The sequence below is a fragment of the Crinia signifera genome, chromosome 5 (assembly GCF_055691185.1).
Source record: "Crinia signifera chromosome 5, ASM5569118v1, whole genome shotgun sequence".
Taxonomy (NCBI): Eukaryota; Metazoa; Chordata; class Amphibia; order Anura; family Myobatrachidae; genus Crinia; species Crinia signifera.
The window spans coordinates 305,348,081-305,361,435 of record NC_139221.1 but is presented as its reverse complement, the minus strand read 5'-3'; the positions used below and the strand labels follow the sequence as shown (position 1 = coordinate 305,361,435).

At 43.6% G+C, this 13,355-nt stretch overlaps 1 protein-coding gene across 1 annotated transcript in view; it reads right to left on the bottom strand.

Annotated features, from left to right (window-relative positions):
- CALCR (calcitonin receptor) overlaps window positions 1–13,355 on the bottom strand; it is a 173,907-nt gene that overhangs the window by 29,611 nt on the left and 130,941 nt on the right. The window contains exons 9-12 of the mRNA XM_083189448.1: window positions 11,540–11,600; window positions 10,676–10,742; window positions 4,916–5,134; window positions 3,882–3,923 (exon numbers count right to left, since the gene is read on the bottom strand). Of these exons, the coding sequence (XP_083045574.1) occupies window positions 3,882–3,923; window positions 4,916–5,134; window positions 10,676–10,742; window positions 11,540–11,600 (389 nt within the window). The remainder of the gene's footprint in view (window positions 1–3,881; window positions 3,924–4,915; window positions 5,135–10,675; window positions 10,743–11,539; window positions 11,601–13,355) is intronic.

Sequence of the window (13,355 nt, the reverse complement as noted above, 5' to 3'; positions counted from 1 at the left end):
GTGCCCTGGGTTGGTGATCCAGGACAAATTCTAATTATATATGATTAATACAATAAGCTAAACCAGCACTAGTGGCTTCCAATCATAACATATGTAGACAAACAGAAGCAAATCCTGTCCCTCACCACATAACTGTACCTAAGGATGACCTAAAAACACAATTTATTTTGTGTTGTATTTTTTTTCTAACGTACTCAATAAGAAAATTTTGGCTTAGGGGTGCCATGAACAATTTTCTGATACTCTAGGGTGCCGTGATTTCAAAAAGTTTGGGAACCACTGCTGTAGAAGATTGTAAGCTTGCATAGTGGTTATTTTGCAGTATAAAATTTAGCAAGACTGGTGCTTTCTGAAATATATATATTATTTATGCTATTATTGTGGTATATGGTGTATCGATTTTTAAGAAAATGTATTATTATTATACTTTTATGTATCGCTTTTTCAAAAGCATTTCCATTGCGGTCATAGTGGCCGATTGCAAAGAAAATGTGTATGTCGTTTTAACTGTTGTAATTGAATACAGTGGTCTGAGGATTTGAATTAAGATTCAGATATATAGAGGAGCTTGACTGACGCTAGTGTCTGAAGTGACGAAACGCGTAGGGGCGTGGCCTAGCGTCATTCAAACGATAGAGACTGACGGAGACGGAGAGGAGAGTGTAACCGCTCCATCAAACAGTGGAATACTGTATCCTATGCTGTCATTGTGCGGTACTGATACCGCCTCATATGGTACGTGACCTTTATTGTCCAAACCGTGGAAACTTTTTAAAGAATAAATCTTTTATACTGCAATATGGAGCGCTTCTTTCTATCGTTCTAGACATATATATATATATATATATATATATATATATATATATATATATATATATATATATATATATATATATATATATATATAGAGGGTTGGTTTGGTTAAAGCCGGCACTCACAATGGCTTTCAGTCAGCTGCCCCGGGTGCCATCCACAAAATATGCAAACGTGGTAAGGAACGGCGTCACTCCAGGGGACTTTTAAATCTCTTTATAAATGCAGGAAATATCAATTACATGCTACATCGCTGCTACTGCAGTCGACGTTTCAATGTCATGTAGACATTTTTCTCAAGACACGATGTGCATGAACAAACATCACAGCGCAAATGAATAACAATATATATAGAACTTACATGTCCAGCAGCGTCCGTCCGGCGGCCGGGTGCACGCCTTCCAGCCCACTGCGTGGGGATGAATCAGCATGCATGACGTGTGCTTCCTGTCCCCGTTGCCGGGAGACACATTAAACAAACGCCCCCAGCCGCCGGACGTCATCCTATGGATGACAACAAATACAATACATCAATAAAAAATGTGTAGCGGTGATTACTTAACCTTAACCAACCACTCAATTATCAAAACTCTGACACTAAGATGCGGTCTGAACTGAAGATTACACAGGCTAGACAAAATACAGTAGATGAATGAGAAACGTAATATAGATCAAAATAAAACACTCCAATTGAACCTCTCATTCAGTCCCAGAGGTTTACATGTGTTCAATTTATAGATCCAACGGGATTCAAGTTTGAGCAAAGCTCCGTCCCGATCCCCGCCACGTCTGAATGGTGGCACATGATCGATTAGAATAAATTGTAAATCCTTGACGGTGTGACCCGCCTCCAGAAAATGGCGGGCAACCGGCTGATCCGCGGATTTATTTTTGATGGCGTTGTTAATAGAAGATCTGTGTAAAGCCATCCGATCCCTTATGTTACGGATGGTTTTACCCACGTAATGTAGCTTGCACGGGCAGAATGCCAGATAAATGACGTGGGTCGTTGTACACGTGAGAACGTGTTTAATCTGGAACTTGATGTTATTAACAGGATGATTAAATGAAGTACATGTTACCAGATTTTTACACGTTGTGCAACTCAAACAACGGTAGCATCCCGGTTTTTTAGTTAAGAAATTTGATGCTGAGGGAGGGACATCGAAGCCCGTAATGTCAGTGTGAACCACACTATCTTTAATATTTCTACCCCTGGTGTAACAGGCCATGGGGCGTTTATTCTTCAAGTTCCAGATTAAACACGTTCTCACGTGTACAACGACCCACGTCATTTATCTGGCATTCTGCCCGTGCAAGCTACATTACGTGGGTAAAACCATCCGTAACATAAGGGATCGGATGGCTTTACACAGATCTTCTATTAACAACGCCATCAAAAATAAATCCGCGGATCAGCTGGTTGCCCGGCATTTTCTGGAGGCGGGTCACACCGTCAAGGATTTACAATTTATTCTAATCGATCATGTGCCACCATTCAGACGTGGCGGGGATCGGGACGGAGCTTTGCTCAAACTTGAATCCCGTTGGATCTATAAATTGAACACATGTAAACCTCTGGGACTGAATGAGAGGTTCAATTGGAGTGTTTTATTTTGATCTATATTACGTTTCTCATTCATCTACTGTATTTTGTCTAGCCTGTGTAATCTTCAGTTCAGACCGCATCTTAGTGTCAGAGTTTTGATAATTGAGTGGTTGGTTAAGGTTAAGTAATCACCGCTACACATTTTTTATTGATGTATTGTATTTGTTGTCATCCATAGGATGACGTCCGGCGGCTGGGGGCGTTTGTTTAATGTGTCTCCCGGCAACGGGGACAGGAAGCACACGTCATGCATGCTGATTCATCCCCACGCAGTGGGCTGGAAGGCATGCACCCGGCCGCCGGATGGACGCTGCTGGACATGTAAGTTCTATATATATTGTTATTCATTTGCGCTGTGATGTTTGTTCATGCACATCGTGTCTTGAGAAAAATGTCTACATGACATTGAAACGTCGACTGCAGTAGCAGCGATGTAGCATGTAATTGATATTTCCTGCATTTATAAAGAGATTTAAAAGTCCCCTGGAGTGACGCCGTTCCTTACCACGTTTATATATATATATATATATATATATATATATATATATATATATATCTGCACATGTTACATCTTCCCCACCTGCAGTGCAAATGGTTTTGTCCATTAGCAAAACAAATGTGCTTTGCGAGCCAACCAGAATTCCCCCATAATCCCAAGAACACAACTACACCTTCTAGGAAGCATGATGGTGGGAACATAACACTTATACCCCTTTCACACCGGCCACCCGGCAATTACTTGGCATTTTTGAGTAGTGAACGGGGGCTCGGCTTAAAAAAGGGACAGGTCCACACCCCCTAATGATTAGTGTGTGCTCCACAGAGGGAGCCATTATAATGCAAAGGGCAGAAGTTGGTGTTGGGGAGGGCACCCAATTCCTGCTTTGCTTGCAGGAAGTGCGTCCTGCCTCCTTGGCTGGTGCCTTCTCAGTGATATTTGGGAAGATGGAACATGTGCACTAGAGAGCAAAGAGCACACAGAGTTTTTTCTTGCAATGTGCAGACGTCAAGATATCACCAGAAAGATGGTGCCAGCCTTAAGTCTAGGTATGGCAGTTGACCTGGGCCCTTCCAGCAACCTAGGCCTGGGTAATTAGTGCCCACTCCTTCCCCCCTCTTGCCCGTGCCACATAACAGACTAATCTCAAGGAATCTGAGTAGTCACCACTCAGTCAGCATCCAGGAATGCCCATTACAGTAACAAGACGATGCTTCTCCATCCCTGACTCTGTATGTGGGACGTATGCCCTGCAGGACACATGCACAGTTGGAATACATTGTACGTGTTAAATGGCCGGATTCCAGGTGCACCAAAGTTCTCTCAGTCCATTATCGCTCTTACAGACATCATTGCGTGCTTAATATTCAGTAGCAAATACTGTATACAAAAGTCTCTCCTTGGGTGTCCGGATGAATGACACATGCATGTACAGACAGCAGAATACAATATTGATCTTACCTCGCCATTAAAGAAACAGAAGATTGTAGCAACAAGTAATCCCTTAAAAATAAAGAGAAAAAAAATACATATGGTAAATACTTGCAAAGTGCAGAGAAATACAAACATGTGCATAACAGTCTGTCCAGTGGCGTAACTTGCTGGCTTCATTCTTCTGCTATGGAGACGGACCAACACAAAATGTCCGCCCCCATACAGCAGACAGTTTCAGAGAAATGTCTGCTATATGGGGCGGACATTTTATTGTGGTCCGTCTCACTAGCAGAAGAATGACCACCACTGAAGACAGGTAAGGCTGTGGGCGGCGGATGGGCGGGCAGGCAAGCGGTGGATGGGCAGATGGGAGGGGGCTAACTATAGCACCGCAGCCCCCCAGCGCCCCTACATGCACAGCGCCCCCCCCCCCCCCCATGATCGCGGGGGCTGCTGTGCTATAGTTACGCCCCTGGGTCTATCTCTGAGCCCCTTCTCATTCTGGGGCAGATAAATTAAGCCTGGTGAAGAGATAAAGTGGACAAAATGAGTAAGGTGATAATGCACCAGCCAATCAACACCTAACTGTCATTTTTCAAACATAGTTGATTGGCTGGTGCATTATCACCTTCCACTTTATCTCTTTACCAAGCTTAATACATCTGCCCCTCTGTCTGATCCCTTCAATTTCAAGGGTTCAATTCCCACCATGGCCCTAACTGTGTGGAGTTTTTATATTCTCCCTGAGTACCATTCCCGGTACTCAAATTTCCTTAAACACTTCCAAAAATATACCAGTAGGTTAATTGTCTCCCAACAAAATGCACATAACCACTGGGAAGGCCTCACATGTAACAGTTCATGGGAAATAGGCAAAGTCTTATAATAAGCATCCTTCAGTACTGTATTACAATACAGTATGTAACTTATGCCTTTAGAACCTGTTTTGCTGGCCCAGTGTAAAGCTATGAATAATAAATAGCTAATATACATTTCCCTTCCTCCCAATTGCACAGTATGGAAATGAATAATGTCTCAATGAAATGCAAGCTGGCTCCTACCTGATAATGCATCAATATGTGCATGATATAGTCGTAGATTTCTCCTGCCAGTCGGTTCTCCGGCCGCCATGGAAATATAACAAACTGGATCCCTAGTAGCGGCACCAGAATTAACGTGGCTCTCACTGCTTTCATGTACATGTTGGACTCTGCCCGGTGGGTGTCCCGTAACTTCGTCACAAGTACTAGTACAATATTCAGGAGAAAGAACAGGTTGACCTGTAATGATAGAAACTTAATGTTATTGACTTATATAAAGCTATGTCAATTCATTTAACACAATCCAACAACAGGCTATTGTATAATACTTAGAGATGCGTCATGTCGTGTTTTGAGGTTTTGCCAAACCACTCTCAAGTGTTTGGGTTCGGATTTAGATATTGGTTTGGTTTAAATTGATTAAAATAAATAAAATCGATAATCATTGATAAAAACAGGTAAAATTACGGACGTTTGTCAATCCAAAAGCTGAAATTCAGATTTGTATCATTCAGATGAATTTTGAACCGTGTGTAGATCCAGTTCAGGACTTGGGGCCTTACTTTGGTTCATTCTTTCTGACAAAATCCTTCTTAGATGGGCAAAACCATGTGCACTGCAGGTGGGGCAGATGTAACATGTGCAGAGAGAATTAGATTTGGGTGGGGTTTTACTTCAAAGTGAGATCTATATTGCAGTGTAAAAATAAAGCAGTCAGTATTTTCCCTGCACAGAAACAAAATTACTCACCCAAATCTAATTCTCTCTGCACATGTTACATCTCCCCCCCCTGCAGTGCACATGGTTTTGTCCATCTAAGAAGGATTTTGTCAGAAATAATGAACCAAAATAAGGCCCTTGGTTTGGATCAGATCACCTCGGGGGATGCGGACCTGAGTTTTGGTTTGGTTCGGGTCCACAAAATTTGGGCTGATTTGATGTTTTTGTAGAACCGAGGGTACTCTTTACTTAGTTGGGCGCCCGTCGCGGTCATCGCGGGTACATTTATGTCTGGCCGCGACGCGACCGACGCGATGCCCGCGATTTCCCATTGAAACCCATGTTAAACATGGAAATCGTGTCGGTCGCGTCGCGGCCGGCCATAAATGTACCCGCGATGCCCGCGACGCGATGCTCCCGATTTACCATAGGAATCAATGTTAAAAGGCCCGATGGACCCGATTTGACTGTTAAATGGCTCAATGGACCCGATTTGGCCATAGGAATCAATGTGAAATGGGCCACAGAGCCCATTAACCCTTAAATGTCCCCCCAAATTTTTAACGCCACCCCACGATCCACGCCAACCCGAAGCGTGGCGAGCGCAGCGAGCCCGCGAGGGGCGGCGGTACGCGTCCTCCGACCTTTTCATGCCCTACTATCCACTAGGGCGTGGAGTGAGAATATAATAGTGTGGCGAGCGCAGCGAGCCACCGAGCCCGAAGCGTGGCGAGCGCAGCGAGCCCCGCGAGGGGACGCGGATACCTTCACAGTTATACGCGTCCCCTCGCGGGCTTCACAGGTGTCCGTGGCGACGCCGACACCTGTGAAGCCCGCGAGGGGACGCGTCTACCTGTGAAGGTATCCGCGTCCCCTCGCGGGGCTCGCTGCGCTCGCCACGCTTCGGGCTCGGTGGCTCGCTGCGCTCGCCACACTATTCTATTCTCACTCCACGCCCTAGTGGATAGTAGGGCATGAAAAGGTCGGAGGACGCGTACCGCCGCCCCTCGCGGGCTCGCTGCGCTCGCCACGCTTCGGGTTGGCGTGGATCGTGGGGTGGCGTTAAAAATTGGGGGGGACATTTAAGGGTTAATTGTGCCTATTTGGGCTCTGTGGCCCATTTAACATTGATTCCTATGCCCAAATCGGGTCCATTGAGGCATTTAACAGTAAAATCGCGGTCAATCAGCCTTTTTAACATTGTTCCCTATGGGAAAATCGCGGTCATCGCGGGCATCCCGATTTACCCGCGATGCCCGCGATGACCGGGATTTTTACCCCCGACGCCTGCGATTTCAATCGCTGGCGCCCATCTAGGTAAAGAGTACCGAACCGAGCAGCACATCTCTAAAAATAATTTACAAGTAATTCTTAAGAAATAATGTAAATGGTTGGTGGTCACATAAGATGATTGGTTTGTCTTTCAGTTTAAGCTTCTTTCTTGCCAGCCTCCATAAAACACTTGCTTGTATGGTGACCATTTTGTTGGAGTCCGAATGGACAGTGGGTCAACATTTTGTAGGGGTTTCTATATTTTGATCTAAGCTTAATCCAAAGGAGATACCACCAGCAATCACCCTCTTCTCTTGACTTTTAACTTATGGAAGTGGAATAATGAGTTGAATATTATACATAGCTACAATATAAATGTTTTCAAATTGCACATAATAATTATTTTTTTTCATTACATGGCTTTTTTTTGTTGCCATTTAATTTACTTCCTGACAGTTTTTGGTCATTGCATGTAGTGGCCGTCTTGACACCTGGGAATTCATAGCCAAGAGTGTGGTCAGGGCCCAACTGACCATCGGGAACTTCTGCCTCAGCTCCTGTGTGTTATGTTCATTGTTCCTTCCTCATAACATGACTTATAATTCAATTTGAATATACTGCTAAGATGATGTTCGCCATAGGGGTGAAAAGTAAAGCATTATGGTATAGGAGCTGTCATGTTGCTAGAGGTCAATAAGAAGCTATCCATCCTTTGCTCCTGTTCATGTGCTGAATATGTTTTTTGGCTTGTCTGTCTTTCATGTGGTCTCCAACATGGATGGCTCCATATTCCTTGCTTGCCCCTCTCAGCAGCCTTTTCAAACTGAGGGGCAGATTTATTAAGCTCGGTGAAGTGATAAAGTGTCTGGTTCTTATCAGCGGCCAATCTACCTGTCATTTTTCAAACCAAGAGTGTAACTTCACAGGTAGGAGCTGATTGGCCGGTGAAAAAATCCAGACACTTTATCACTTCACTGAGCTTAATAAATCTGCAATAAGTATGTTGAGGTCTGCAGGAACCAGCCTTCCAGTGGTCATTGTGTCCGTGAGCTCTGAATGGTGAATCAGTCTTCTCAGCAACTCTTCTCCTGATCTCTTCCTTCTCTTCTCATGTTGTGAATGGCTAGAATTCTGCAATCACATGTGTGTAACATTGGCACCCATTGCATTGTAGGATGAAGTTGTTGTACCCCTATTTTCCTCTCTATTGTATGAGTTGCCATGTCTATATTATATATATATAGATAATCACAAATTTTGACTGCAATGTAAACTACAAATGTGCAAATTGTCCCCTGGGTCCACGTGGGGGGGGGGGGGGCACAGAGAGCACCCCACTCCCACAGATTTTTCACTAGGAAAATGGCCGCCATGACCATCTTCCCAGAGATTTGAGAATGCACGATAGAGAAGTATACGGGAACAAGGTGTGATAGCCATTTTCCTGGAGACCTGCATATGCCCAGTAGACTGCCATAAAGCCAGAGACGAGTCTACTCAATGCTAGAGAGGAGAGGGCCAGTAGAGAACCTGCACATGGGCCCTCTCCTCTCTTACAATGCCCTTGCCTCAGAGACACATTCTGGATTGCATTAGTAGCTCCTAACAACTTTTTAGGCTTTGCTGTCATTTGCATCAATGCTAGGCCAATGTTCTTTATATTCGTTATGTTTATGCAAGATTTTGTTTTCTATGTATAATTTATAATTTATGTTCTAAAAGAGTTATGAATTCTACAAATATAATCTGTATTGTCGGCTCGCCGAGTCTGCTAATCATCAGTTTACTGGCGCCATCTCTGCTGGCGGCTTCCTCAGTTTATACTAAACTTTTCCATCGCTTTGTAGACCGGACTCTTTGAAGTCAAATAAGAAAATAACGGCAATGTGTCTTCGATGACAATTCTTCATTTGCATAATCCTGTTTTCTAACCCTTACTCACCATAATCATGAACATTCTTACTGCCTGAGCAATTTATTGTCCACTCTATTGATAAATAGCTATAGTAGCTACAATGGAATTATAAATGGAGATAAAGTAAACATATTTAGTTGGAAGAACTAAAGGCTCATAAGCCCGACATGACTAAAACCCCAAAGATGAAGGTTGGCTTCTGGATTTTGGGTTTAGGGTAAGGCAAGTTTAGGTACAGATCACACTCAACTAACACGCGACTGGGTGGCACGTGTCCATAAGTCGGTTAAGTTGAGTGAAGACTCATCTGTACGCCTTTTGGCTTTAAGGCCCAGGACTTTTTGATTAAAAATCCAATAGGAATCTTGGCTTACTAATTTATACATGACTATTAGCTAAAAAGATCAATGCAAAACAGCCAATCATGCAAAAAAGATAAGTTTGCAAGTGTCATCATTATTAACAGGCTACAAATTACATGCTACATAAAAACATAAGTTGTGGATACTTCGAAGACTTTCTACACAGGATTTCCATGTCAACCCACCTTTATGTTTTATACTAAAGGCCAATAAATGTCTAAACCAAGCAGGACATATATTGGGGCAGCACAGATGACTGAATGTTCTCTGTAAAGTGCTGCAGTATATGTGTACCCTTTATAAATAACTGATAATATTAATATGCATGCATTATATGGATATATGTATCATTTTCGCAACAAAGATTCCAACTCAAACTGAGGTCCACAGAGAAACAGTTATGGTGCCAAAGATAAGTGTTGACTTCATTGGAGATAAGTGGTCTAACACAGGCATGTCCAACGTTGGCCCTCCAGATGTTTTTAAACTACACATCCCAGCATGCTTTGCAATAGTTTTAGCATTCTCTAATAGCAAAACTGTTACAAAGCATGCTGGGATGTGTAGTTTCACAACATCTGGAGGGCCAACGTTGGACATGTCTGCTCTAACAGAAACCCTACCAGAAAGAAATAGTGGGCTCTTCACTATAAAGTACTTACTAGCCAACAGAAGTAATGTAGCCTCATCAGGCTGGCTATGAAGGCAGGAGCTGAAGTTAATATTCAGGCAATGGGAAGAGCAGCAGCATGTGAGTAATGGTTGTAGGCTGCCTAGTTTGTCAGTCCTAGTCCCATAATCCGCATAGAAGTGACATTTATTTGGTGTACAGTGTAGTCAACACTAAGGTAAGTAAGTAAGTTTAATTTATATAGCGCCCTTTCTCCAACATGCCCCCCCTCCCTGTAAATTCAACCACTGCCGCAATGAGCCAGCTGCAGTCCGTCCGCCCCATTGTTAATCTGGCCTGGCTGCAGCCAATGCAGCCCATAGAAGCCAGTGGTATGCGCAGCACCATCTCCAATATTGTGCATGCTCCAGGCTGGAGATAATCGAATGGCTGCGCATGAGTATGGCATGATTATGGCTCGTAGTACGCATGAGCGGGGCAATCCTGCAATAAAATCCAGCGACTTTTTTAATCACTGGCTGTACACAAGTAACAGAAAGCCAGCGTTTGGGGGTTGGTAACTGGACGTTTTCTGGGCATGTCAGGGAAAATGCAGACATCCCTTGGCGTTTCAAGGGAAGACGTGGGATGTCAGCTCCAGCCCGATCAGCCTGTTTCTATTGCAGCCGCCAAGTAAGTCGTTATGCAAGTCTATGTAGTGAATAGCCCCCCTTGTTGGCAGGATTGGGGGTCTTAGTGGTTGCGAACTTAATCTGGACCCAATCAAGCCACTTCGCGTTGATTTCGTCCAAATCGATTGAACAGTGTCTGAATGCATCCTGGACAAACAAACAAATAACAGATGACAAATATGTCAGAGATGTCTCTTATTACATCCTTACCAGTAATGCGGCCATGATTGGACCATGAACGATGTACAACAAGTGTGTCTCCACACTCATCCAACAGCTGTATGGAAATAAAACAAATAACACACTTAGGGGAATGTTGACCTGTAGCTTTAAAGAATGGCAAAAGGTGTGTGTTGGGGAAACCAATGAATGCCAGAAAAACCTGTTTTGTGATTTTCTCAGATTTTTTTTACTGTCGATAATTGTATCCCCCCCCTAAGTGTGAGATGAAGGTGTGTTGCATATTGGAAGTGTGTTACTGCCTGGGACTGCATTCCCGTACACAGCACAAATTAATCCGGCGTCTCATCTTACCCGATGGTTGTGGGTTGTGGCACCAAATATGGTGGTCTCTATACAACTCCTGGTGGCTGGGATATTATTCCTACACCGCTGAGCATACATTTGTAGTTACGAATGAACGTGCGTACATCTCAGAATCAAGCCCATAATAACTGTCAGAGGAGGCACACGTGGGGTCTGCTGCCACCCAATATGTATAACTGTGGTATATATTTATATCTATCACAATGGGAAAGGGGAAGATACCGCTGGCAGTACCAAAGAGTCCCTCCCTCCAAAACAAAATATCACTTATGGTTTAGTAATATTCTAGCTTTTGTAACAGTAATAAATACAGTATATACTGTAGTATAGTATAAACAGGATAAACTTTCAAACAGGAAATGTGGTGTGCACAGACCCCCCCCCCCCCCCCCCCCCCCCCACACACACACACACACACACACACACACACACACACAATCCCAGCCAAAGGCTTATTGTACAGTATTTTGTATATTGATGTACCATTATATTCACCTGTCAGAATGACACAAAAAATGCTCAACTTACTTGTCATTGAAATATTTTGTTCTTGCAAAAGCGTGAATTGATGTAGGCACTAATGGAAACCCTGAAATACAGGAGTGCATAAAAGGTTAACCAAAACACACACACACACACACACACACACACACACACACACACACACACACACACACACACACACACACACACACACACACACACACACACACACACACACACAGCAGTGATGTGTGAGATGTGCTGTATAATTCTATACACACAATAGAGAGCACATTTCAACACTAATATTTAAGCAAATCAATGAATATAAAGGTCAACAAAAAGTGGTCTAGGCTAGAAGAAAAAGGTGCAATTAAAAATAATAATTCTTTCATTAGTGCACAGATGTAGTCTGTGTATTTTAAAGTTGACCCTTCAAGGACAATGAAAATAAAGAGTAAACAGCACATTTCCAGTTTTGTCACATAACACAAAACTGGCAATTGGAGTATAAACAAGTCACAGGTGACTCGGCTGCAACACCCACCGGGGTGTGTGTGTGTGTGACATTTGATTGTGGGGTTGTTGTAAATGTAATTGCCACTATTCGCACAGCTGCGATGGCCCCTTTACATGCGCACAATGCCAACCAGACATCTTCTACCCTCTATAACCCCCACGCCACCGGTCTATCACCCTCTCGCGACCATAGCTGGGCCTGCAGGCACATTGGCACACCGGGAATTCTCTCTGTGGCATTAACTATCAATCTGACCCTGGGCATAGTAATTGTATTGGAAACCGAAGAAACTAATGAATTTTCTCAAGGAAGCGGTGTGCAGGAAAATGAGCAGGGGACGAAGGACAGGACCCTGTGGGATGCCACCAGTAAGAACAGATGGGGGTAACGAGACATGGATAGATATTATCATTAACATAAGACGTAGCCACCACTGGTGCATACGAATCAGGCCCAGTGAGTGCCCCGGGAGGATTGATCATAAGCATACCAATCCTTTCATGTATGTTTATCTCAGTAATACCTTAACAAACATTTATATGTATACTGTATGTTAATATCGAACATTTTCACTAGATTCTGAAAACAGTGAATTGAAGAAATGATTTATGAGCTGTGCATAGGATGTTTTAACTATTGCTTAATGCAGTGGTTCCCAAACTGTGTGCCTAGGCACCCTGGGGTGACTCAGGACACTTGCAGGGGTGCCTTGGGTTGGTGGACCAGGATCAATTCATATTATGAATGGTCAATGCAACAGGCAAAACCAGTGCTTGTGGCTGCCAATCATAATTTATGTGGACAAACAGGAGCAAATCCTGTCCCTCACCAGATAACTGTGACATATAAACACAAAGCAATTAATTAAAAAAATTTTTTTTCTGAATTTCTCGATAAGCAGCATTTGACCTAGGGGTGCCTTGAAAATATTTTGATGCTCTAGGGTGCCGTGATTCGAAAAAGTTTGCGGACCACTGGCTTAATGGCTCTCCTCCCAGTGGCGTAAGTTCATCAAAGTTGCCCGGAGGCAAGAAATATATTGGTCTCTCCCCCCCTCCCCCCCCCCCCCACATACACACAACCTTATATAATATGTGTTGGTACTTGTTTCCTAGCACGGCGCCTGTCGGGTCCCATCGCATACCATAACTTAAGATATGCGATGGCACCCGATCAGACCCGACCGACCCGATTTTAGCCCTTCAAAGATGTTTTCCGTACAATTAAAAAAAACGGTTGCATTGCATGCCATTATAATGGCATGCGATGCGACCGACCCGATTTTGCCATTGGATCCAATGTTAAATTGTACCTGAGACCCGATTTCACATTGGATCCAAT